We start from the raw sequence: 24,196 nt of genomic DNA on the forward strand, positions 1-24,196 counted from the left end.
TTTCCATATTTCTCATCTGCTTGTTGCCTGCTTAAATTGTAAACTCGTCTGAGTAAAAGCATGATCTACTTACACTTTGCTACTAAATAACTAAGGACCTTTAAAGAGTGGTTGAGTTTCTTCTTTAATTATTTTTACGTTCATTTTAGCTGTCACTGTCTCTCTGTCCTAATTTGTGTGGTTAATGTGTGTATGCCTAGAGCCAGTAGGTGTGTTTTGTAAATAAATGTTTTAAATGCTAATAGAAACACTGAGGTAGATGGCAGTAGTATCTCTCAGAACTTTTCTTGTACTTTTAATGATAAGCTAGGCAAATAAAACTATAGAAATATCATTTTCTAAACTTTGTTTTTACTGCCAAAAATATTTAGCAACTAAAAGATTTTCTCCACATTGAGCTTTTTCAGAAAACAGAACACTAATGTGTACATTTAAAATAAAACCCCAGTGAATCTTTCTTTAAAAAAAAAAAAACAAAAAACCAACCATATCAATCAGGCAGGAGCATAAATCAACTTTTTCTGGTTTTAGAAAATAATGGGGAATTAAAAAAAATTAAAAAATAACACTTTTGTGTAGGAGGCAGTTGTGCTCTAAAGTTGGCAAGCTTAGAACTGATACTAAGGGGAATTTTTTTCATCCGAATGTTACACAACTAGGACAAATGGCGAAAGCTGGTAGTGTAGACATGTACTCGGTGTCTGGTACCATTATACTGACACACAGCTTTCCAGCCAAGTGGCAGGGAATGGACTAGACTCCAGACTTCAAGCAGGGATGCTGGTGTTGGCCAACCCAGGACTTTCTGGGCTATATGTCTTCACTGCCATACAAGGTGTGTGTTTTACAGCAAGATGGCTAAATCAACTTAGTTATCTCATTTTAAAATCCTAGTGGGGACAAGGCGCTGTAGTTTTACCTCAGTGTTGCTAGTCGAGATCTACCCCAAGTAGGGGAGGGGGACGTAGTGTTGACTGCAACTAGCTTCATTGAGGTAAAAGCTCAAGTTAGCTATCTCACTGTAAAAACACATTTTTTTGCAGTGATGACAGATTTTGGCTCCAGTAAACATTTTTTGATCAACTAAACTTAAAAGGAGTTCCTTCCCAAAATCTTAGGAAATTATAAACTATCTTTTGTTAGTAAGTGGCATTGCACAGAGTATGTAAGTAATCAGAAATATTGGCTTATTGTCTATATTCAAATTGTTGAATAAAGTAACTTTGGCCCTCTTAGTCTAGAAAGACACTGGTATTCTATGTACTTGGAGGTTAATTCTGATAGACTGTCTTGTCTTAGGCCCTGAGTCTGCGTTGTACATCATCTCCACAAAGCCCCAATAACCTCTGCTGCACCCACACAGAGCCCCGGTCTATCTGTATGATGCATAATGCAGCACCACCACCATAGGCCCTGATTCAGGAGAGTACTTCAGTACTTATTTGAGTACTGTCCTGAATTGGGGCCTCAGAGTGTAAGACTTCTTGTGAGTTCTTTGGCAGAATGTTTCTTCATAAAACAGCGTATGACTGTCTCTAATGTTCTGTCTTTTCTGTGTAGCTGAAACTTTTGCCAAAGCATAGAGGTATGTCCTTCAGAACTGCAGCTCACATTTATGTGGTTAGGATTTGATGAAGAGGTTGCTTGATCTCACGTATTGCTAAGAAATGTGAAAAATGTTATGGAGGACACACTAATGCACAAAAGTGTCTAGAAAATCTAAACAAGATGAGATCTGAACAGTTGCTGTCAGTGAAAGGGTGCCCTATGTGGTTGAATTCTGGGCGGCATGCTGTCTGGCAAAAGAACGTATAAGACGCAAAATACGTTCATTAGGTTTACTGCAGAGGTAACATTACTGTTTCAGCTTCATAGGCACTGCTGTTACAAATTTTATGTGGCTTCTGAAACTTTGTATCTAAGCTCCTTGTTGAGAACAATAAATCTAAGTTAAGTGTTTATTTGTTTAATATGTGGTGAAAATAGTGTTCATGTTACTAAGGGCAGGTCTACACTAAGGGCGGGGGTCGAACTAGGGTATGCAAGTTCAGCTACGTGAATAGCGTAGCTGAACTCGAAGTACCCTAGTTCGAACTACTTACCCATCCAGACGCCGCAGGATCGAAGTCCGCCGCTCCAAGGTCGACTCCGCCACCGCCGTTTGCAGTGGTGGAGTACCAGAGTCGACCGGAGCGCGCGGGGAGTTCGAACTATCGCGTCTAGATTAGACGCGATAGTTCGAACTCCGAGAAGTCGAACTCACCACGTCGACCCGGCAGGTAAGTGTAGACTAGCCCTAAGAGGTTAGTGTTTTTCTATTAGTTCAAATGTGGGAGGAGTTTGAGTATCAATTACTGGAATTTACACAGTACAAAATACTTGTTTGTATATGTGTGAAAAAAATAAATAAAACAAAATACTGTCCCCACTGGCAACAGAACAAACGTTTAATGGATTTGCAAAAAAAGCAAAATAATGTACAGGGTTTTTTTTCCACCCAGTCATAGCAATAATTATTATTTTAAAAAACTATTTGTGTCCAAGGCCCCCCAAAATGAAACTAGTACAGAGAAATCAGTCCATGGCTATAGAACCCACTGTATCTCTTGCAATTTTTTTGTCTGACTCCAGTGCCCTAAGAACACATCCTTGTACCTAGTACAGAGTTATACTGTACTGCACCAAATTACCATCAGTTTTTTAAGAGCTGGCCCCTGTGGGTGCACATGTGCTCTGTGCGCCCAAGACCAGAAATTCTTCAATAGCAGTGACTGTTGGTCTGCGCCTCCAGACGAAGCTCCCAACCAAGGGCATACAGTGCAGCATGGACCAGCTGTCTCTCCAGTTTCTTTCTACCACTTGTGCTCTGGAACAGAACCTCCTGTGTTCGTCCTCTTTCCAGCATTCCTAGTTGATTTTCAGACCTGTAAATAATTGTAGCTTTTATATTTAGATAGATTAGTTAGTTTGGGGTCAGGGTGTCTCTTCCCTTTGTTCCCACACAATTTGGGGTACCTATCATGTCCAAAGTTCCAGGCTTCAAACCCTGCCTGGCCTGCCTGCAGGTCTTCCCAGTGAGCGACCCGCACGAGAGCTGCCTGTACTGCCTCAGGGAAGTGCACATCCCCTTGAGGTGTGGTATCTGTTGTGGTTTTATCCCCCACGCACCAGGCAGTCTCGGAAGTTCAGACTCTAGAAACACCTTATGGAGATGTCCATGAAGCCTCACTTGGCCCCAGGGCCCTCGCACTCCCCATTTAGCCAACCTGAGCCTCCAGGCAGCACCCCTCCAGCTCCAGGATCCATTGGTGGTTCTTCAAATGATGCTCTCCAATTATATTCCACTGAGAGGTTACACATTCGTGCCATGCATCTGGAGTTGGAGAATTTGAAAGTAGTACACCTCTACCCCGATATAACGCGACCCGATCTAACACGAATTCGGATATAACGTGGTAAAGCAGTGCTTCGGGGGGGCGGGGCTTCGCACTCCGGCGGATCAAAGCAAGTTCGATATAATGCAATTTCACCTATAACGCGGTAAGATTTTTTGGCTCCCAAGGACAACGTTGTATCGAGGTAGAGGTTGGTCCGTGCATGCACCCTCGCTTGCCTCATGCTTCCATCTGTGGCGATAAAGGATGGGGTGGACTGACTGCATCTTCAGTTTCTTCTCATTGCCCCATGGTCCACGTCGGAACTCTCTGTCCTTGCCTCTGATGCATGTCTAGAAACAATAGTTGTACATAGTTTTTAAACAGTTTTTACAGTAGTTTACAAGTTTTATTTCTTTTCTAGTTTTTAAAAGTTTCTAATAGTTACCAGCTTCAGTTGTTTTAGATAAACTTGGGGTTTTCACACACCCCCACCACACACACACACCCATAGTGAGGTATCTGCACCCATGTGCAGATACCTCACTATGCTCAGTTTCCTCCATGCCCAAGGACCGTTCTAAACGAAGGCATGAGGAAGGAAAGGGTAAACACCTTCATAAAAAGAGGAATAAATCACCTTACAAATGCTCAAAAAGAGGTCTGTCTACCTCTGACACCACATGGGATTTCGTGCCCTGGATCGGGTGCATCTGGAGCTCACAAAGAAGAAAGGCCACTACCTATGGTGCCAGGAGCAATTAGTGCCTCAAAATTTTACTCTCAGAGGTGAAGTTCAACTCCAGCACTAAGCAGACATGGAGGGGACTGTTCTTCATCTATCTGAGCGGTACCAATCCAGCAAGTCCACCGCTTCCAAGATGGCATGGGCAGGTCTGGTTTAAACCCAAGACACCTACTAGCCCTCCTCCAATGAGAATTTGATAGGCTTCTCGAGCATCTAGAAATTTGTATAGATCCAGTATCTCCAATCGTCTCACATCTGATTCTTCTGAGAAACATCCCAGCTCTATCAATGTGATGTACGTTGGTCCTGAGCTCCAACCGTCAGGTGGAAGCCCTAGCACCGTTGGTGCACCACTTACGAGCTCCTGTCCCTGGTGCATCGGAGTCAGGTCATGTGGTGCTGTCAGCCCCAGCATTTAAGCCTGATGACTCCTGTTCGTCAGCCAAAAGTGATCGAGTATCAACAGCAAACTTGTAAAGAACCATTGTCCTGGCCGGAGCTTCCAGAGTTACCTGGATGTCTTTGTCTCATGGCAAGCCACACTGTTTGTCAATGGACCAATGGTACCCACCTCCATATTCATATGATTTTGGCCACTGGCTATATCTGGGCCGCTAAGATCCATATTTTCAGGCACCAGAGAGGAGCCACAGTTCTTGCAGGAACCTTTGACTGATTAGGAGCAATCTGAACTGCCAGATCCACCAGCAGCACTTCTTGCTCTCCCCAGATGAAGTACTGACACCAGCATCTCCCTTACCTCCAGAAGATTACAAGCAGTACCCGGACCTCCTAAGGAGGATTGCTGACTCTTCAGATCTTGCTGGAGGAGGTGCAGGAACCTACCCACCAACTCCTGGACATCGTCTAGGCTACAGCTCCCGCTAAGCTGGCCCTTCCCAACAATGAGATCCTATGGAGCCCACTAAGAAAATGTGGCATATGGCTCAGAGGACTGAGGAAAAAGTACTTTGTTCACTCAAAGGGAGCAGAATATTTGTTTTTCCAACCCTAATCCCAACTCATTAGTGGTCCAGGCAGTAACAGAGCAGAGCAGGTCATCCTCTCTGGACAAATACATGAAAGACTGAATCTTTCTGGCAAGAAGAATTTCTCCTTGGCTGACCTATTATTCCCCGTAGTGAATTATTAGGCAGAACAAAAAGTAGCCAGTATATTGTTCCTGAGCTACTCAAGGCTTCAGCTCCAGAGTGGATGCCTTCCTGGTGCAGTGGTTGGACCCGCTGATGTATTCCTTCCCGCCCATACCTTTGCTACCTTGCATCCTCAGGATGATCAAGCCGGACAACGCAGCAGTGATCCTGATAGCTTCCTGGTAGTGGAGACTGTTCTGATTCACCACTATCCTACAGTTGGCCTCTCACCAATGCATTCACCTTCAGCCATTTCCTTACCTACTGTCTCAGAATGAGGGCAAGACCAGCCACCCCAGTCCAGCTTTCCTCTTTCTGACAGTGTGGTTTTTAGATGGACAAGGAACATAGGGAAAGACTGGTAATAGGATGTCCAATCCATTCTCTACAAGGAAGTGTTATGCCACCAGTTGGAAGCGATTCTCCCTGTGGTGTCAGCAGCACCACTTACCTCCTGAGAAACTGGGAATCCCTCTAATTCTCTAATATCTTCTCTCATTGAAGACATCTGACCTGTTTATCAGTTCCCTAACAGTACATCTGGCAGCTATTAATGCCTTACATCCTCCGGTGAAGAACTGCGCTGTTTTTACCCATCTCACTACTGTGACCATCAGAATGTAAACCTGTCCCCACTTATAAAGCTGAGACTCATCCTTTCGACTCTTATGAGCTTGCTATTTGAACCTTGAACCTCCTGCTCCCTTTACATCTATCTATGAATGTAGATAGCTTGGAGGACAGGAAGCCCCACTCACTTAATGTACACAGGACTCTGGCCTTCTGCTTACACAGGACAAAACCTTTCTGGAAGTCTCCAAGGTTGTTCATCACTATTGCTGAAAGAATGAAAGGGAAAGCTATCTTTTTCCCAAAGACTTTGAATGGATTTCCACCTGTGTCCTCCTCTTTATGATCTTATAGAACCCCCTCCTCAGGGCCCATTTGATTAGAGTGTAAGCAGCCTCAGTGGCTTCTCTTCAAGGAATCCCTCAGAGAGAGAGAGAGAGAGAAAAGCAACTTGAGGCTCCATTCAGACCTTCACCCGGCATTACACACTAGTTCAGGCTTCAGCTGGAGATGCTTCCTTTAATTTAGTGATCCTCCAGTCTGTGGTGCATCTTGCTTCCTCACACCCACCTTCTAATTGAAACACTGTTTTGGACTCATCCATAGTAAATACCCCTACAAATCAGAACTGGAAGAAAAAAGGAAGAACTCCCTCTAGGAACGGGATTTATGGTCCCTTTTTGGGTATTCACATTCCACCTTCATTCCCCTTTGCCCAGGTCCTCTTTGGATTCACAGTAGAGCAGGAACTGGAGCGGTGTTTGGTCTGCATTACTCCTTATATCCTCGGCTGGGAGCATGAGGAGGTGTCTGGTACAGTTGTTGACTAACGGGCACTGCTATTGATGAATTTCCAGTTCCGGGAGCACATGCACACCCACAGAGAGGTAACACACATCTTGACGTTACCGTCCTTTACTAGTGCTGTTTTCAGCCGTAGTAAAATTTATTCACTAAGTATTCTGTAATATAATCTTTCCTCTACTTTCACTGCAGTCTACCCAACACTCAGATGTTATTCCAATTAAGCCCCGAAAATAATGCAACAGATGTTGTAAGGGACACTGGTATTAGAGGAGTTTTTGTCTTTTTAAAAGACTAGAACACCTGCAAAAGCAATTCAAGCCAACAGGCTGCATATTAATCAATAGTCCAAAATTAGTGCAGATCTATGGAAATTACAATTCTTCCACAATTCTTAGGTCAAAGGCCATTTTGAATTTTGCAATTGAATTTTGTAACCTAGTTGGCTTGTGCATACTAAGTGTTAAGCAAATACGTTGAAAATAAACTTTTTTGTGATAACAGTATGTAGAATCAGCAATACATTAAGACAACTTACTGGCTGAGCAAGGACAAAGTTATTACTGAATTCTCATAAAGGTTTGAGAAAACAGCTTTTCTATTTAAAATTAACAGCAAGCAACTGAAAGACAGAGTGAAATTAATGGGTGACCCATTGCAGATTACTACATGTTATGCATTAATGAGTAAGGGTCTGATCTTGAAAACAGAGGCACTAGCATGAACCCCCGATTGTGCCTTCCAACAGGATCTAATGCAGGATTGATCCTGGAATTTTTCACTAATATTATAAAACTTTCTTTATATCCTGAAACAAAGGGGTTGATTTCCCTAATGCAGTTCAGCCTTAATTAATTTCTGGTGTTCTTATTATAGCTGGAGAATAGACCTTGGTGTATATAAATGATTCATGGACCCCATCTAGTCAGGTTGTCAATGAGGACTGAACCCAAATTGTGTATCTGAAAACATGAGCCTTTATTGCTTGAGATAAAAGACATGTCTGTGTGTTTGCTGAGAGGCAATAGCAGACTCTTAAACCTCGATATGTGGTGTAACTACTAGAGTGGGACTTGGGTGCTGTTCTCAAAACCAAAGAGGAGATGTTTGCATCTTCTTATACCCAATAGCACAGTGGTTAAGGTAGTCATCTGGCATGTGAGAGACCTAGGTCTCTCTCCCAGGTGAGCATCCTAACCACCAGGGTATTGGTTATTCTAGAGTAGGGAAGCCTCTGTCTCTTTTCTTGAAGCTGTTCCACTCTGTATAAATAATTATTCAATTGGGCCAGCGAGAGCAGAGCGAGAGTGACTCTAGATCGTTGATTATGGCATTCACCGGGATGGGGGAATATGCCTGGGTTCAAGTCCCTGTTCCAATGAATATTTAATTAGTTATACAAAGTGGAATAGCTTCAATGTGAGAGAGGCACACCCCCCACTCCCGAATAGCCAATAGCCTGGTGGTAAGGGTACTCACCTGAGGAGGGGATTTGCTCCAGAGTAGGAATTCAAATCCAGGTCTCCCACATTCCAAGAGAGTGTTCTAATTGTTGGACTGTTGGGTATAAGGGAGCAATGTAACCATCACTTCCTCCTAGATTTGGGGAATCTAATCCTGTGTGTCCATATTTTCTTTGCTTTCATTAAAACAAAAATGCCCAAAATCAAAACAGTTTTTTCCGACAATTTTATTTTGTTGAAAATTCTGAAAAATTTTGCTTAGGTCTGACCCAAAATTGTTTGGAACTGTCGTCAAACCAAGAAATGAATTATTAAAACAACTCTACTCATGTAAAAAGTATGGTGAAACTAAAAGGAAAACGCTCTTTTAAAAGAGTCAGTTTTCTAAGCTCCATTTTGAACAAGTTATACACTTTGTGACTATCCAGTGAAGCTGTTAAAAACTTGTGTAACTGTAAAATAAACAAACTTGAAAAAGACCAGCTGGATAAGTTACAGAATGCTGACCTCATTTTTTTTAAAGTAACTTTATCTAAGGAGTTGACAGATCATTTTGGTCTTGTAAATAATATCCAAAATTAGAATTTTATATTAACATTGTGAGTTTTAAGCCTTTATTTTCCCAAAGGTAGTTAGAAAAGTTTGACATACTTACAAAAATAGGAAGAGATCAAGCCACAGTAATCTCAGCCAGAATTTTGTCAGACTTGTATTTTTGCATCTAGAAGGTCAGATAGTTCAAAATAAAGAGCCATTTTTTAAACATGAGAAAATATATTATTTATTTATATATTATTTATATTCATCAGCCTGTAAGTAATTAACATCTTGTTCTAACACTGGTAAATCTTAGCGGATTTCAAGAAATGTGGAGTGATGGTCTAATATTCCTCTTTCCTCAATGGGAAGTGCTGGTATGTAGACACAGGAGCTCTTTGACACAGTAACTTCAGTGCAGTCAGTTTATATCCACACTTCATTAAATGTGATACAGTGCTCACACTTTTGGAAATGAGGTGTAGTTGAATCAAGTGGGAAATCCTTACTGACTAGATACAAGCTTCAGTTACTCTGTAGATCAGGGGTCGGCAACCTTTCAGAAGTGCTGTGCCGAGTCTTCATTTATTCACTCTAAGTTAAGGTTTCGCGCGCCAGTAATACATTTTAACGTTTTTAGAAGATCTCTTTCTGTAAGTCTATAATATATAACTAAGCTATTGTTGTATGTAAAGTAAATAAGGTTTCTAAAATATTTAAGAAGCTTCATTTAAAATTAAATTAAAATGCATAGCCCCTCTGGACTGGTGGCCAGGACTCGGCACTCGTGCCATAGGTTGCCTACCCCTGCTGTAGATGGTACCTCTGGATAGGCAAAACAGAGGTCCTTGTATCCATCTTTTTTTGATAAAATGCTTTGTTGATCTCTTCAGTCAGATGTGAGAGTTCCTGCAGCTGAATACTTCTCAGATATTCATGTTGCAGTTATAGCCACTCTTGTTTTGACCAAATGGCAAAGGAGGCTTAGTCCCCACTACCATTAGACTTCTCAAGAAAAAACAAGGACAAAGTTCCTTTTTTAAAAAATCAATAAAGCTGTGACTGTTTTTTTTTTCCTTTTTTCTTTACTCCCTTCAATTTTATATTGATTCTTCAGCCAATGTAGAGATGAAATCTGGTCTTCTTTCCTGTCACTTTAGCACCATTCGCTTTTGAGAAGGACATCTGAGACTAGTTTTCTTGTTTGTTTGGTTTTTTTAATATTAAATCAGTTGGTGATGCTGACTGTGTGTCTGTGACTAGGGCCTTTAAGTAAAATATTATTTTAGTTCATTGTTGTATATGGAGCACTGTTTAGCACGGTACCACAGAAACGGCTGCTACTTAGATCTCAGACATGGAGGCTATTCCGGAGATCCACTGCCTCCATTCCAGTTCAGAGTGAACATATGTGTCTACACCACAAGTTTGCGTGTGACAATGTGAAATGAGGGGTGACAGAAAATTTTAGACTAGTAAATTCAATCAAATGTACTTGGTCGATACATGAAAAGGGACAATTGCCGAGACCACAGTTAAACAAAAGCATACATGGGTATATGATTGCACTCTCTGTAGTTAGGAAAGTGCAAAACCCCTTACCAGAGCCCTGGCAAAGAGGCAATTAAATAAGACAGAGGAGTATCTAGCCACACCCTGCACAGCTGGAATCCTTATGTAAATGCAGCTTCATCCCTGAGCAGGGGGCCTGTAAGCAGAGCCCTGCTGCCCAGGGCTGAAGCCAAAGCCTGAACCCTGGGTGCGGGGGGGGCACAGGCTTCAGCTCTGAGCACTGGGGCTCAGGCTTTGGCTTTGGGCCCCAGCCAGTCTAACGCCAGCCCTGGTGACCCCATTAAAGCGGGGTCATGACCCACAGTGTGAGAACCACTGCCAGACTGATTCCCCTTCTTCCTCTCCACCTCCACCCCCCACGAGTGATACCTCATGCAAAGTCTGGCTCAAGAGACCCAGAAAGGAAAAAGTCTACATGTTCTAAAGATTCATTAATCTTATTAACCTACCTCCTCTTAACTCCACAACTGATCCCACCCTTTCCCTTAGAGAATCAAAGGTTTTCTCATTTGATCACATCCTGTCCCTCATTATAGCATCAGTCATCCAATAAAGAAACGGTTCAATGTGACTTAAAGTTACCAATCACACAGCAATAAATAATGAATAACAAAAGCATTCAATGAACAGTTTACAAGCAAATTTAAGCCAAAATTTATTCATTTGAAGTAATTATTTCAACAGTTATGAGAAATCAGTCTGTAAACAATTCCCAAAAAAGAAAGAGTAAAATTCTTTGATTACATTGTTTGCAACCACCTCTATTGGTAATTGGATTTTAGTTTGCACGTGGGTGGTATCAAAGAACAATTTATTTACTTATATTAATAGTTACAGTTAAGTCATTGTAATAATTGGAGAAATAGCCTGAGCTTGAATTCTCTTTAATTTATTGAGCAGAATGGGGATTCTTCCTTTGACTTTAGACATTTAGTAACTACGGAGACGTGTATTCACCTATACCCTGAAATGCTGCTGATGTGCCTGAAAGATCGCATTGAATTTATTAATGTGCTCATTTCTTGTTTTTTCAGGAGTTAGCTCTCCGTAGCCAACTTCCAACTATGGAACAAGATGGTGGCTCTCAAAATCCAGTGTCATCTCCCGGAATGGCTCAAGACCTGAGAACAATGACTACAAATAGTTCCGATCCCTTTCTTAACAGGTTTGTAGGAGTAGCTACTGAAAAAAATTAAGATTCTGTTTAGTACGTGTAATAGTTTATTTTGAACATCTGTCTGTGCCAGAAACTACTGCTGTAATTGAATCTTTCCTTAAATGGCAAATGAAGTAAAAGTTAAGGATTAAAAGCTATCTCCTCTGGGAGGAAGTAAACTGTTCAGACTTGTAGGAAGGATTCTTATTCAAAGTCGTAACATGTTTCCCTACGCATAGTCTGTTGACTAACAGTCATCTTAAAATTACTGACTCAGAAGAGCTTGTGAATAGCTTGCTATGAGATCAAATGAACGGTGAGGCACATTTACGACTACACTTGGAGGTTAATTTTAAGGTTTTTTCACATAGGGTATTTAGCCTGGCAATATTTTCGCTGAAATAGGATTAGTGCCAGAAACAGTGGTGGGATTTATTTTAAATACCATATTGTTTAAAGTTCATTTGTTTGTTCAAGGAGTTGGCATTTTGGATTGTGCTTAGGCAAAGTATCAATGAAGAAAGGAGAAATCTGTGTCTAGCAGATTTAAGGAAAATAAGGAGGAATTTTTAAAGTATATTATGAACAAAAAGCATCCTGATAATGGCACTGATCCATTAGTAGATTGAAATGGTAGAATTATCAATAATACTACACCAAAAGCAGAAGTGTTCAATAAATATTTGTTCTGTATTTGAGGAAAAAACAGAAGATGTAGTGTTATCATATGATAACACACTTTCCATTCCAGTAGTATCTCATGAGGACGTTAAACAGCAGCTACTGAAAGTTAGACATTTTTAAATCAGTTGGTCCAGATAACTTGGATCCACAAATTTAGTTCCAGAAGACTGGAAGAAAGCTAATGTGCTAATATTAAAAAGGGGGTAAAGGGGATGACCTAGTAGTTATAGGCCTGTCAGTCTGACATCAATCCTGGGCAAAATAATGGCACAATTGATATGGGACTAGATTAATAGAGGATTAAAGGAGGGTAATTTTATTCATGCCAATCAACGTGGGTTTATGGAAAATGGATCCTGTCAGACTAACTTGATAGTGATATTACAAGTTTGTTGATAAGGTACTAGTGTTCATGTAATATGCCTAGACTTTTGTAAGGCGTTTGACTTGGTAACACATGGCATTTTGATTTAACAAAAAACCCAGCACAATACAAAATTAAGGTGGCATACATTAAATGGATTAAAAGCTGGTCTCAAAATGTAAAAGAGAATCATTATCAAGTGGATTTGTTTCCAGTGGGGGGTCCTTCAAGGATCAGGCTTTGCACTACATTATTTATTATTCTTATCAATGACCTGAAAGAAAACACAAAATCCTCACTGATAAAGTTTGCAAATAATACAAAAATTGGGGGAGTGGTAAATAACGAAGAGGTCAGATCACTAATACAGAACGTGTTGTATCGTTTGGCACAAGCAAACAGTATGTACTTTAATATGGCTAAATATATGTCTAGGAACAAAGAATGTGGGCCATAGTTACAGGATAGGGAACTGCCTCCTGGGAAGGAGTGACTGAAAGGGATTTGGGGGTCATGATGGATAATCAGCTGAACATGAGCTCCCACTATAACACTGTTGCGAAAAGGACTAATGCGACCCTTGCATGCATAAACAAGAAAGTCATGAGGAGGAGTACAGTTGTTATTTTACCTCTGTATTTGGCACTGGTGCAACCATTGCAGGAACAGTGTGTCCAGTTCTGGGGTTCACAATTCAAGAAAGAGGCTGAAAAATTCGAAGGTTCAGAGAAGAGCCCAAGATTGATTAAAAGATTAGAAAACCTGTCTTTTAGTAATTGAGCTCCTGGAGTCTGTCTATTTAGTTTAACAAAGAGAAGATTGAAGGATGACGTGATTAGAGACTATAGGTACCTATATGAGGAACAAATATTTGATAATGGCTCTTCAGTCTAGGAGGGAATGGTATAACACAGTTTGATGGCTGGAAGTTGAAGTTAGACAAACTCAGACTGGAAATAAGGCATACATTTTTGACTGTGAGGGTAGTTAACCATTGGAACAATTTACCAAGGGTGATGGTGGATTCTGCATCGCTGACAATTTTTAAATCAAGCATGGATGTTTTTCTAATAGATATGCTCTAAGAATTAATTTGGCGAAGTTCTGTGGCCTGTGTTAGTCAGGAAGTCAGACTAGATGATCACAATGGTCCCTTCTGGAATATATGAAACATTGCTATTTGCGTAACTTCTGCACACAGTCTCAGGTGTTAAGGACAGTTTTCACTTGGCTTGACACAAATTTAATGTTTTAGGTAGATTATGTAAATGCTTACTAGTTGCTGCTAGTGTTTTGGAGAAAATACTGCAGCCTGACACTAGTCCTACAAGATATTTGCTTAAATCAAAATGTGAAAGAAGTTGATTGACTCTGACCAGCAAATAACCCATTTTGTTAGGGGATTCCAAAGCCTGTATTATTCTCAGAAGCATCAAGCATCTAGACTTTTGCCACAAGTTTTTATCATAGTATGGTTTCTATCAACTTTCTAAACTAACAAACCAGTTCATCACCTACTGAACAAAATTTATGAGAAAATGACTTCTTAATGTAATAACTTTATGTACACATGAGCTTATCAATGTTTTTTTTAAATCTCCTTTAAAATTAAACATTGGTCTCCTTTGTAAAAGTAGGTATTCCAAACATACTCTGTGTTTCCATGCAGCAAAATAATATGCTCATCCCTGTTTTTTAACCTGACCTTATTTCATATCCTATAGAAAAACAAAAACCTTAGGTTTAATACTGAAAGGACTTCTAACTTCTTATTGTTCTTCAACAGCTTGATCATGTCCATTCCATGCTAGGGTGTGTGTGTCCACCACATGCAGTTGTCAGAGATTTTTCCCTTAGTGCTATCCGTAGAACCAGCTCTGGTGCTCCCTGGAGCCACGTGCATATGTGCCAGTATAAGGGGTGCCACCAGCTCCACACCCTCTCAGTTCCTTCTTACTACCCGTGATGGTTGCTTGGAACGATCCCTCTTGCTCTTGCAATGCTTCTTTCCCAGTGGTTTGGACTTTGTAGCATATTGTTTTTGTAGTTAGCGTTATGCCGTATATACTTGTTCATAAGCCAAATTTTTTTAGTAAAAAAGGGAAGCACCAGAGAAAGGGGTCAGCTTATGAACAGGTATAGAGAGGAGAGATGGGACACAGCCTCTCCCCCCAACAGGGGGAGCAAGGAGAGGCAGCAGAGCCAGAAGGGAAGAGGCAGGGCCAGTGTCTCTCCGCTTCTGCCACGCTGCTCTCCCCCCAGCCTCTGAAGCAGCTGCATCTCCAGGGCTGGTAGGCTGCAGGCTGCTGTCGTGCCGCCCAGCCCAGCCTGCTGGAACATGCTGCGGCTGTGCCGCCCGGTCTGGCCTGCCGGAGCAGGCTGCAACTGCGCTGCCCAGCCTGCCGGAGCAGCTCCAGCCAGGTCAGAGACATCTTCCCCTGGCCCTCCCCAGATAAGGTGGGAAGGGATTGAATGGGGAGAGTGCAGGGGTCCTGGGCTAGGGTGAGGTCATGTGGGGGGTGGTCACAGGGGTTACTCCTCTGACTCCCAGCTTCTCCCCACAAAAAAATTTCCCCACCAGTTGCTGTCCCGGCCTGTCAGGGTCAGCAGCTGGTGCACCGGGACACTTTGTTTACTGAGGTTTATCTCCGTGCCTGCAGATGCTTGAGGTAAACAAACCATCTCGGCCCACCAGTGGCTTATCCTGATGGCCCGGGAACCAGAGTTTGCTGAACCCTGAATTATAGGGTCGGCTTATGAACGGGTTATAAAGATTTTCCATTTTTACTTATCCATCTTGGAGGGGTCGGCTTATAAACGAACCGGCTTATGATCGAGAGTTCTTACTTAGTGTAGTGTATATAGTGTGAATAGTGGTCCCTGTCATCGAGGGACTTTTGTCCCAAGGGCTGGGCATGCTCCGGTCCCTGGGCTTCAAGCTATGTGCCTCCTGCAGCAAGCCTATGGCAGTGAGTGATCTGCACTCTAGCTGTCTAAAGTGCCTCGGGGAAACTTGCGTTAAGGAGAAGCCAGATCTGCAGGGGCTTCAGACCGTGCACTCAAAGACATTCATCTGAAGGTTGTACTCATGGAGGCAGCCCTCAGACTAGCCTCGGAGCTGAGCTGCTGCGAATTGACACCGAGCCCTTTGGCTTCCATGCAAAGTGCTGCCCCAACACTGTGCTCTTCCCGGCACCATTCTCCATTCCCGGTGCCGAAGAAGCAGCATAAGAAACAGCTCGCCGAGAGAGGGTGCTTTCCGGTGCTGAAGAGGAAAAAGCAGAGTGACTAGCACGGTGAGATCTGCGGTAGGCCACTTGTGCTCCCCAGATGCACTGCTGGCTCCAGCGACTTCACCTAGAGCACCCACCCTGACTCCCAGGAGCAGTCATGGGACCTTGCGGATTCAGGCCTCTTTGACCATGGAGGCTTTTCAGGCGGAAAAGGATCTGATGTCCCTCCTCATCCTGCCCACCCACTAAAGGCCCCTGCCAGTCAGGGCTACTGGGAACAGAAAGTATCAAGGGGCCATCATAGTACCGCCCAGAGGAAAACCCTCCATGGTTCCACTGTAACAGTCTCTGCCCAGTCACTGGCTCCCCAGCACCGCCTATAGGCGGAAGCAGGTACAGCAACCCCACAGTCTCCGATCCAAAATGTGCACATTTTACAGTTTTAATTTTTTAAAAGCTCCACCTCTTCAGAGTCTAGAGGTACCAGTACCCAGCCTATGCGCTGGACTTCAGTACTGGCTGCCCCAGCTGGCAATTGGCCACTGGGCCACTGGCAAATGCAGTCACAGTCTTGAAACCTGTGGGGGTTTCACCAAGTGCTGGTGCCCTCTTCCCGCCATTCATACTCAGTGGGGTCCAAGAAGCAAGCCACTGTTTCATCCCACCCAACACCGGACCCTGACTCCAGTACCAACCCTAGTACCGAGGTCTCAGAAGTGGGCCCAGTGGAAGTGGTACAGGTGAAGGAAAAAGAAGCAGCCCCTCCTCCAATACTAGCCTCTTCCTCAGTATCCACGGATGAGGTGGTCACAGACCCTAGTAACCCATTCCCTCCAGATGACCTCAGGGTCCATCAGGAGCAAGGCGCCACAAATGGGAGCTGGAAGCTGAGAAGCTGAAGGAGTCTGTGCACAGCTTATTCTGATATCCTGGCTTCAGTGGCTCTCTCAAGAGTGACCTTGCCTGTTAATGAAGCAGTGTTGGGACCTGTCAGGGCGCTATGGCAGACCCCTTCATCTCTGCCCCCTACCTCAAAAATGGTGGAGAAGAAATACTATGTAAAGGCCAGTGGTTGAGTACCTGTATTCGCATCTCCCTCCCCTTCCCCGGGTCCTTGGTGGTTTGGGCTGCAAACGAGCGGGACAAACAAGGATATTCAAGCGCTATCCCAAAAATAAAGAGGCTAAGAGACTGGACCTGTTCAGACACAAGGTTTATTCAACGGCAGCCTCCAGCTACGTATCTCAGCAGGCTCGGCTGGGGATGTACAATTTTAATCTGTGGGACTCGATAGCCAAGTTTAAGAACTTCCTGCCACAGGAGTCAAGGCAGCTGTTCGTGGCCATTCTGGTGGAAGACAAGAAGATGGCCAGGACCTCCCTCCAGGCAGCTCTGGAGGTGGCCGACTCAGCAACCAGAACGATGGTGTCAGCGGTTGCCATGAGGCACTGTTCGTGGTTCTAGTCTTCAGGCCTCTCTTACAAGGTGCAGCAGTCCGTCCAGGACCTCCCCTTTCCGTTCTCTGAACAGACTTCAAGCTTCATGGCCTCAAAGACTCAAGGGCCACACTTTGCTCCCTGGGCCTTGACATGCCCCGGGCCTCCAGGAAGCATTTAAGGCCCCAGCAGCCTCCCAGATTTCCAGTGCCTTCCAGTCAGGAGCCCTACAAAAGAAAGGGAAAGGGCTATAAATGTCGTCAATACCTACTTTCTGCCTCAGCCTCCCAGTAAAGCTCTCATAGATATCCTAGCAGGGTCAGGCAGGCCTTTTGAAGGTGCACCTGAGGATGGCGTACCAGTCTTGACTACGGACCCATCCCACTTTTGTTTTTGGATCACATGCGAGCTTTACTCACAGGCTGTTATGTGAGACTTTAGCTTCAGTGAAGGATTCCGGAGCACTCTTAAACTACATTGAATTGACCAAATGGGGGTATGTACCATCAACCAAGATAGACTACATTGTGGCTGCAAACTCTTCAAAGTACTTTCCTCCTCCTACCAACATAATATCTATCTTGCTTTCTCCTTGAGCTGGTTGTATCGAAACCCTAGGTTATCTTGATGGTAGTGGTATGATCATATGTTCTGAAAAATAAGTAGAGCTGTGTGCTATCTGCATATTGCTGGCAGTTGAGTCCTGAGCTCACACTCTAAAGTACTCAAATTACTGTATTTTGAGGACTTTAACTAGTACATAGGTCTTGTGCTGACCCTCTGCACAAAGCCAATTTCACTCAAAGTCCTCACATTTTTAGATATATATGTATATTAGGATGCATAAGTGACAATAAGTTTATCAGTGAAAGATCACACCATAACTCATTTAGAGTGTAAGCAAATGAGGCCTCTCACTTTGTCTGAAAAGCACCATTCACACCTAAATAATACTTTCTTCTTCTTTCATATGACAACTTGCAAATCAACATTAAAGGTGGACATCCAAGTTTGTCATCCACTCTGACTTCTGGTGAAATGGAATGAATAGAGGCTGTCCCTCTACAGAAGGATCTTGGAGGGCAGCAGTTCACACGTGCACATATTATGCTGTCCTTCATTTTCTGTTTGTACACTAAGTAATTCCAAAGCTCATGTGAGGTTCTGATGCCATTTGCTGTGATCTATATCTTCTATAGCATGCTGAATCCAGGTGGTTGGTCTGTGGGATCCGTAATCAGGTCTTGATTCTTGACCCCCACTGTTTTGGTGGGGGGGGGGTCTTGGTTTTGAGAACTGTGGACACCAGTCAGAAGGGGTTCCTGGACATAAGGCAATATCATAGGAGAGGACGGGGGTGGTGCTTGGAGATTGTCATAGATGGGCAAGTCTGTGTTTGTTGTTGTGCAGTTGCATTCTCTTATTACTGCTGCTTCGGAGAGACAGTGGTAAGATATGCGCAAGGATGGGAAGCCAGACTATTGATTGTTGACTCCAACACTCCTGTGACAATTCTCAAAGCAATGTCCAGTTTCATATTTGTGCCACCTGCCCATACTGACATGCAGTATATGCAGCTCCTGAGAAGAGAAGGGCTAAGCATCTTGATACCCATCTGGTCCCAGCTAGCTTGTGGATTATATTGTATTTTTTATATTGGCAGCCAAACTTTTACAGATGTTGGCAGTATGTGAGGGTGCAATCCAATTAGCATATCAAACTTGATGATGAATCCTGGTCACGTACCACCTGAGGCATGTTGCACATACCCGAAGGAGAAGACTCTGCTACCACCAATTCAGCTTCACTTTACTAATGTCGATCAGCCACCGGTATTAAAACCACTTTAATCTGTTGAGAATAGGTCTTGGCATGGGGGTAAACAAACCAGGTGTTACTAGGGGCCTATTGATACTAGCTCTCCTATAGTTGCTGCTACCAGGGGGCACCAGGGAGAGCAGTAGGATGGTGGGACGTTTTTAGAAAAATACTAGTGAAAACAAATACTAACAGACAATGATTAGAGAAACAGACTAATTGTTCAGTTTGTTTACTTTGTGCATTTGACCAAGTATTACTTTGTACATAGTTAGATTTCCTGTTTACCTGTATTTTTGGTGAGAAAACATATAGGAAGAATGCAGAAGATTTTCAAACCACTAACTTCATTCTGAATATTTATGATTTGTTTCCAGTTTTCAAACCCATATTTCTTCAGATTGTGGCAGCATAAAAACCAGAAATCAGTTAGCTGCCTTAATACTGATTTTTTTCCAGTTTCAATAAATACTTGAACCCTAATGTAGCTTTTGTGCACAACTTGACGTAACACTCAGACACACTCTAATCCTTCTAGTAATGCACCCATGACACATGTATGGCAGTAGTTTTTGTCACCTACAGACAAGCAGACATTGGATAGCTGACATCTGTTCAACCCAGTATGTATGCAAAATACTGTCAACAAGAAATACCAGACTGATTTAGTGAAGACATTTTTGCCATACTATCAAGAAAACTCAACATTTTTATAGGATTATTGCTTAACAAAAAGCTTTACATCTAGATTTTAAAACAGCATATTTGATTAACCATGCAGTATAGTAAATGTTTTTTTTCCCTTAAGCCGGCAGAAGTCAACTGTTCAAAGTAATAAATAAGCTTTTGAAAATGTCTGTGAAAAAATACCATTTCTATTTGTGGAGTGAAATGCTAGAACTATCACTGAACCTAAAATGAACTAAATCACTCGAACAATGAAGTTTTCTTGGCTGCTGCGCTCATGCTTGGAACTGCCACCCTCTCCTCTTTCTTCAGATCACTCCTGAAAGCATACTTCCTCTGCCTTTTAACAGAAATCTCTTGAGCACAACATTGGGGCTAATGAATATTACCATCAGCACCAATATCGAATCAAACAATTAAAATATTATAGGACTGTTGATATTTTATGTATACAATAATAGACGTTAAAAGGTGGAAAACACCTATTAACTTAAAGATGCATCTTTGCGTGCTCCATCTTAAAAGATTAGAACACTACAAAGCCCACAAATGCTAACCACTGCCATTAAAATTGTGTTCAGTAATGCTGACAACCCATTACTTAAATTTTTAAAAACTGCTCTAAGTTGGTGTCTTTCTCTGAGTCTCCCCCAGGGTGTTCTGTATTTCAATCTATGTAGACTGCAAACTCTTTGGGGCAGGGTCTTTTGTGTCTTGTACAGAGAACAGCCTGATCTCCCTTGCCAACATACTAGTTAGTATAAAACTGATTTATGTTTTTACTGAAAACAATCCTGAGTGTAAAATGCTCAATTCAGAGCAGGAATTAGATTTAAGAAATTAAAAACTCTTAAACCAGGTATTCCAAGCCACATGTTACCGGTACACTCTCCTCGAGATAGATATGATAAGAATAGTTATGAAAAAGAATATTTAATCCAGAAATACTTTGAACACCTAGATAAATAAACCACTTCAGTCACCAGGGCACAGAATCTGTTTTCAGGGAGCAGAGATTAGTATGTAAGGAGCTGAGTGTTAAGGACTGCTTATTTTCTTCAAGCTAATTTTTGGTGGGGGTCATTTTTTCAACCAGATCACTTGTCTTCTACATATGCTTGAATCAACTTTCCCTTCCAGTTCTGCTATTTTTGTCAGACACACTTAGTCCTTCTGATATCCCAGCTATCTTTTAAAGCCAGCTAGTTCTCCTCTGATGGGACTGAGCATGCCCCTCCTCTTCAGCTAGCAAGTCCACTTCATTCCCCTAGCTGTTTCTTCTTCTATCTCTTGGGCCTGAGATCTCTCCCTATGGTGGACCCTCAGCTATTTTCCATGGATTAAGAAGTCTGTCCGCACTAGCTGTAGTTGCCAAGTAGGTCATGGCTTCCTCTCCTGGTATGAAAAGGTTGCTTTGAAGGCATAAAGTAGCCGTGTTAGTCTGTATCCACAATCTGAAGAAATATGGGTTTGAAAATTGGAAACAAATCATAAATATTCAGAATGAAGTTAGTGGTTTGAAAATCTTCTGCATTCTTCCTATGTGTTTTCTTACCAAAAATACAGGTAAACAGGAAATCTAACTATGTACAAAGTAATACTTGGTCAAATGCACAAAGTAAACAAACTGAACAATTAGTCTGTTTCTCTAATCATTGTCTGTTAGTATTTGTTTTCACTTGAGTATTTTTCTAAAAACGTCCCACCATCCTACTGCTCTCCCTGGTGCCCCCTGGTAGCAGCAACTATAGGAGAGCTAGTATCAATAGGCCCCTAGTAACACCTGGTTTGTTTACCCCCATGCCAAGACCTATTCTCAACAGATTAAAGTGGTTTTAATACCGGTGGCTGGTCGACATTAGTAAAGTGAAGCTGAATTGGTGGTAGCACAGTCTTCTCCTTCGGGTATGTGCAACATGCCTCAGGTGGTACGTGACCAGGATTCATCATCGCGTTTGATATGCTAATTGGATCATTAGCTTGCACAGGCTGGGTACTGTTCAGGTGGGCGACATGAATGCTGATCCATGCCTGGAGGAGGACGTGGTGACGCCTCATAACTTTTAGCCCACTGGTTACAGCATTCAGTTGGTACGTTGGAAACCTGGGTTCAATTTCCCCCCCTTCTGAGTTGATAGTCTGACATGGTGCCCTTAATCTTTCCTGTTGGAGGTGTTCCACTGTGGATGAATATTTGGGCTTGGTCTACACTACAGAGTTGGATCAACCTAAGACAGCTTACGTTGACCTAATTATGTCAGTGTACACGCTACAGCCCTGCTCCTGCCCATGTAAGTGCTCTACTGCACTGACATCATAACTCCACGTCCATAAGAGGCTAATAACGAGAGGTAATTACTGCGGCGGCTGTAAATTGACCTAACATGTCAACTTAAGTTTGTAGTGTAGACATGCCCTTGGTTGTTGAGCCAGAGAGAGAGAATGACTGTAGCTTGGTGGTTCGGGCACTTGAGAAGTGGGAGGCTGAGGCTTCAGCCCCCCTGCTCCAGTTAAACAATTAAAGTAGAACAACTTCCTTAGGAGAGATTGAGGGAGACCCACATAACAATTACCCATAGCTCAGTGGTTAGAGCACTCTCTTGAGAGGTGGGAGACCTATCTTGCCACGAGGTGTGGATTGCTATGGGGCTTAGTCAGCATGAAGCAGCTATCTCCTAGGCATCCAGGTGCCTGTGCACATGCCCAGAGGCGGAAACTTAGATGCCTACGTAACTTTGACTGCAAAAACTTTAGATGCCCACGTGGTTAGTAAGCAGCCAAGCAGGAGTTTTGTGGATCACACTGGAACCTAAAACTTGGACTTAGGTGCCTAAGTGTGGGATGGTTAGGTGCCAAAGTACCTTTTGTGAGTCTGGATCTTGCTACTTTTAAAGAGCAGCTTAATGAGATTCCTTACAAACTATAGCCAAACTGAAATAACTCACTTTTAAGCAGAAAAAGGAATGTCTGCAAAGATTTTTAAAATTAATATCGTTAAACTGTTGCAGCTGTCTCATGTAGACAAGCTGTTAGCTTTTAATTCTGATTCAGTATGGCAGCGTGGTACGCTTTCACCAAAGCCATCGAGCTGATCCAAAATGTTCACATTTTACAGTTTTAATTTTTGAAAAGCTCCACCTTCATATTTCACTTCTTTTCTTTTAATGTAGTGGGACATATCACTCCAGAGATGAGAGCACAGACAGTGGCCTCAGCATGAGCAGTTATAGTGTACCCAGAACCCCTGATGACTTCCTGAACAGCGTTGATGAAATGGATACAGGTCTGTTTTTCTTTATACCCATAATGCAAGGGGTCTCCCTCCCCCTCCCCCCAATATATTTGTCTTTCTTGCTTGCTCAGTCATTAGTGCACAAGAAGGAACATGCAGTTCAGGGAAGCTGAGAGATTCTTGACAGCATTATCTTGTGGCTATGCACCTGATCAGAAATACTACAGCATTTTTTTTCGTAACTTTTGTCTCTTAGGAGGATTTAAAAGGTGTGCAGTTTGCCCCAAACTTGTTTGTAAGAAATGAGTCAAAGATTCTCTCTAAGCGGAAACTCTCCTAAATTGCAGTGGTATCCTATGGTTATGTGTGTATTGAGCATGCATTAGCTTGTGGAGTAATGTTTCTTGTCCTAGACTGAGGACAAAAACTCATATTTGAGTATGACTGTGCTCAATTATGTAATATCCTTTCAGTTATTACAAGATGCCATTGCTTTTCTTGAATGTAGTATAAGAATACTGTACATGTACAGCAAATACTGTAAAGATCGATGTATGGTAACATTGGGGAACTGGGAAGGTAAACACGAGAGGAATTTTCTATGTACATTGAGAATTAAATACTGTTTGATTTATGCGAGTAATCAGATTGCCATTAATGGGATCAATTGCATGAGTAAGGCAACCAGGATTTAAGCCCTTTATTTGTTATCTTAAGTATATTGGTTTGATACTTTGAATATGTTTAATGTCTGTTTGTTTTATGTTATAACTAGGTGATATCAGCCAAAGTAACATACCTTCCCATCAGAACCGTTTCCCAGATTACCTTGAAGCCATTCCAGGGACAAACGTGGACCTTGGGACACTGGAAGGAGATGGGATGAATATAGAAGGAGAGGAACTGATGCCAAGTCTGCAGGAGGCTTTGAGTTCTGACATCCTTAATGACATGGAATCTGTGTTGGCAGCCACCAAACTAGATAAAGAGAGTTTTCTTACTTGGTTATAGAGGCCTCAGGGAGACTGCATTGTAAATCTGTGAAGGATCTAAGGAGATAAGACATCTGTGCCTGAAGTTCAAAACAAGCCAATGTGGCATACTTTTGGTTTGTGGTCAGAAAAAAATAAATGAACAAATATTCAACAAGATTCTTTCATCCAACATTTTGCTCTTCCTTGTCCATCGCTGCTGTTATAGATTGCTGACCTCTCTCACAGTTGACTCTGAAGAATAGACATCTTTGTGATCTTTTTCTATTGCTGTTTCAACTACTGTTCAATTGGGAGCGGGGGGATGATGAGCCTGTTTGGATGACAAATGCCATTCCTTTTGTACTAATATGCGCTTGCATATCATTTTAT

General features: G+C 42.4%; 1 protein-coding gene across 8 annotated transcripts in view; it reads left to right on the top strand.

The window, feature by feature from the left end:
• Nucleotides 1-23,981, top strand: part of YAP1 (Yes1 associated transcriptional regulator) — a 131,731-nt gene extending 107,750 nt beyond the window's left edge. For all 8 annotated transcript variants that reach the window (XM_039481525.1, XM_039481538.1, XM_039481534.1 and 5 more), the window contains 3 exons: nucleotides 11,257-11,387; nucleotides 22,771-22,883; nucleotides 23,608-23,981. In XM_039481525.1, the coding sequence (XP_039337459.1) occupies nucleotides 11,257-11,387; nucleotides 22,771-22,883; nucleotides 23,608-23,843 (480 nt within the window). In that variant the 3' untranslated portion in view covers nucleotides 23,844-23,981. The remainder of the gene's footprint in view (nucleotides 1-11,256; nucleotides 11,388-22,770; nucleotides 22,884-23,607) is intronic.
• The last annotated feature ends 215 nt before the right edge of the window (nucleotides 23,982-24,196 follow it).

This window comes from Mauremys reevesii, linkage group 1 (genome assembly GCF_016161935.1).
Source record: "Mauremys reevesii isolate NIE-2019 linkage group 1, ASM1616193v1, whole genome shotgun sequence".
Lineage (NCBI taxonomy): Eukaryota > Metazoa > Chordata > Testudines > Geoemydidae > Mauremys > Mauremys reevesii.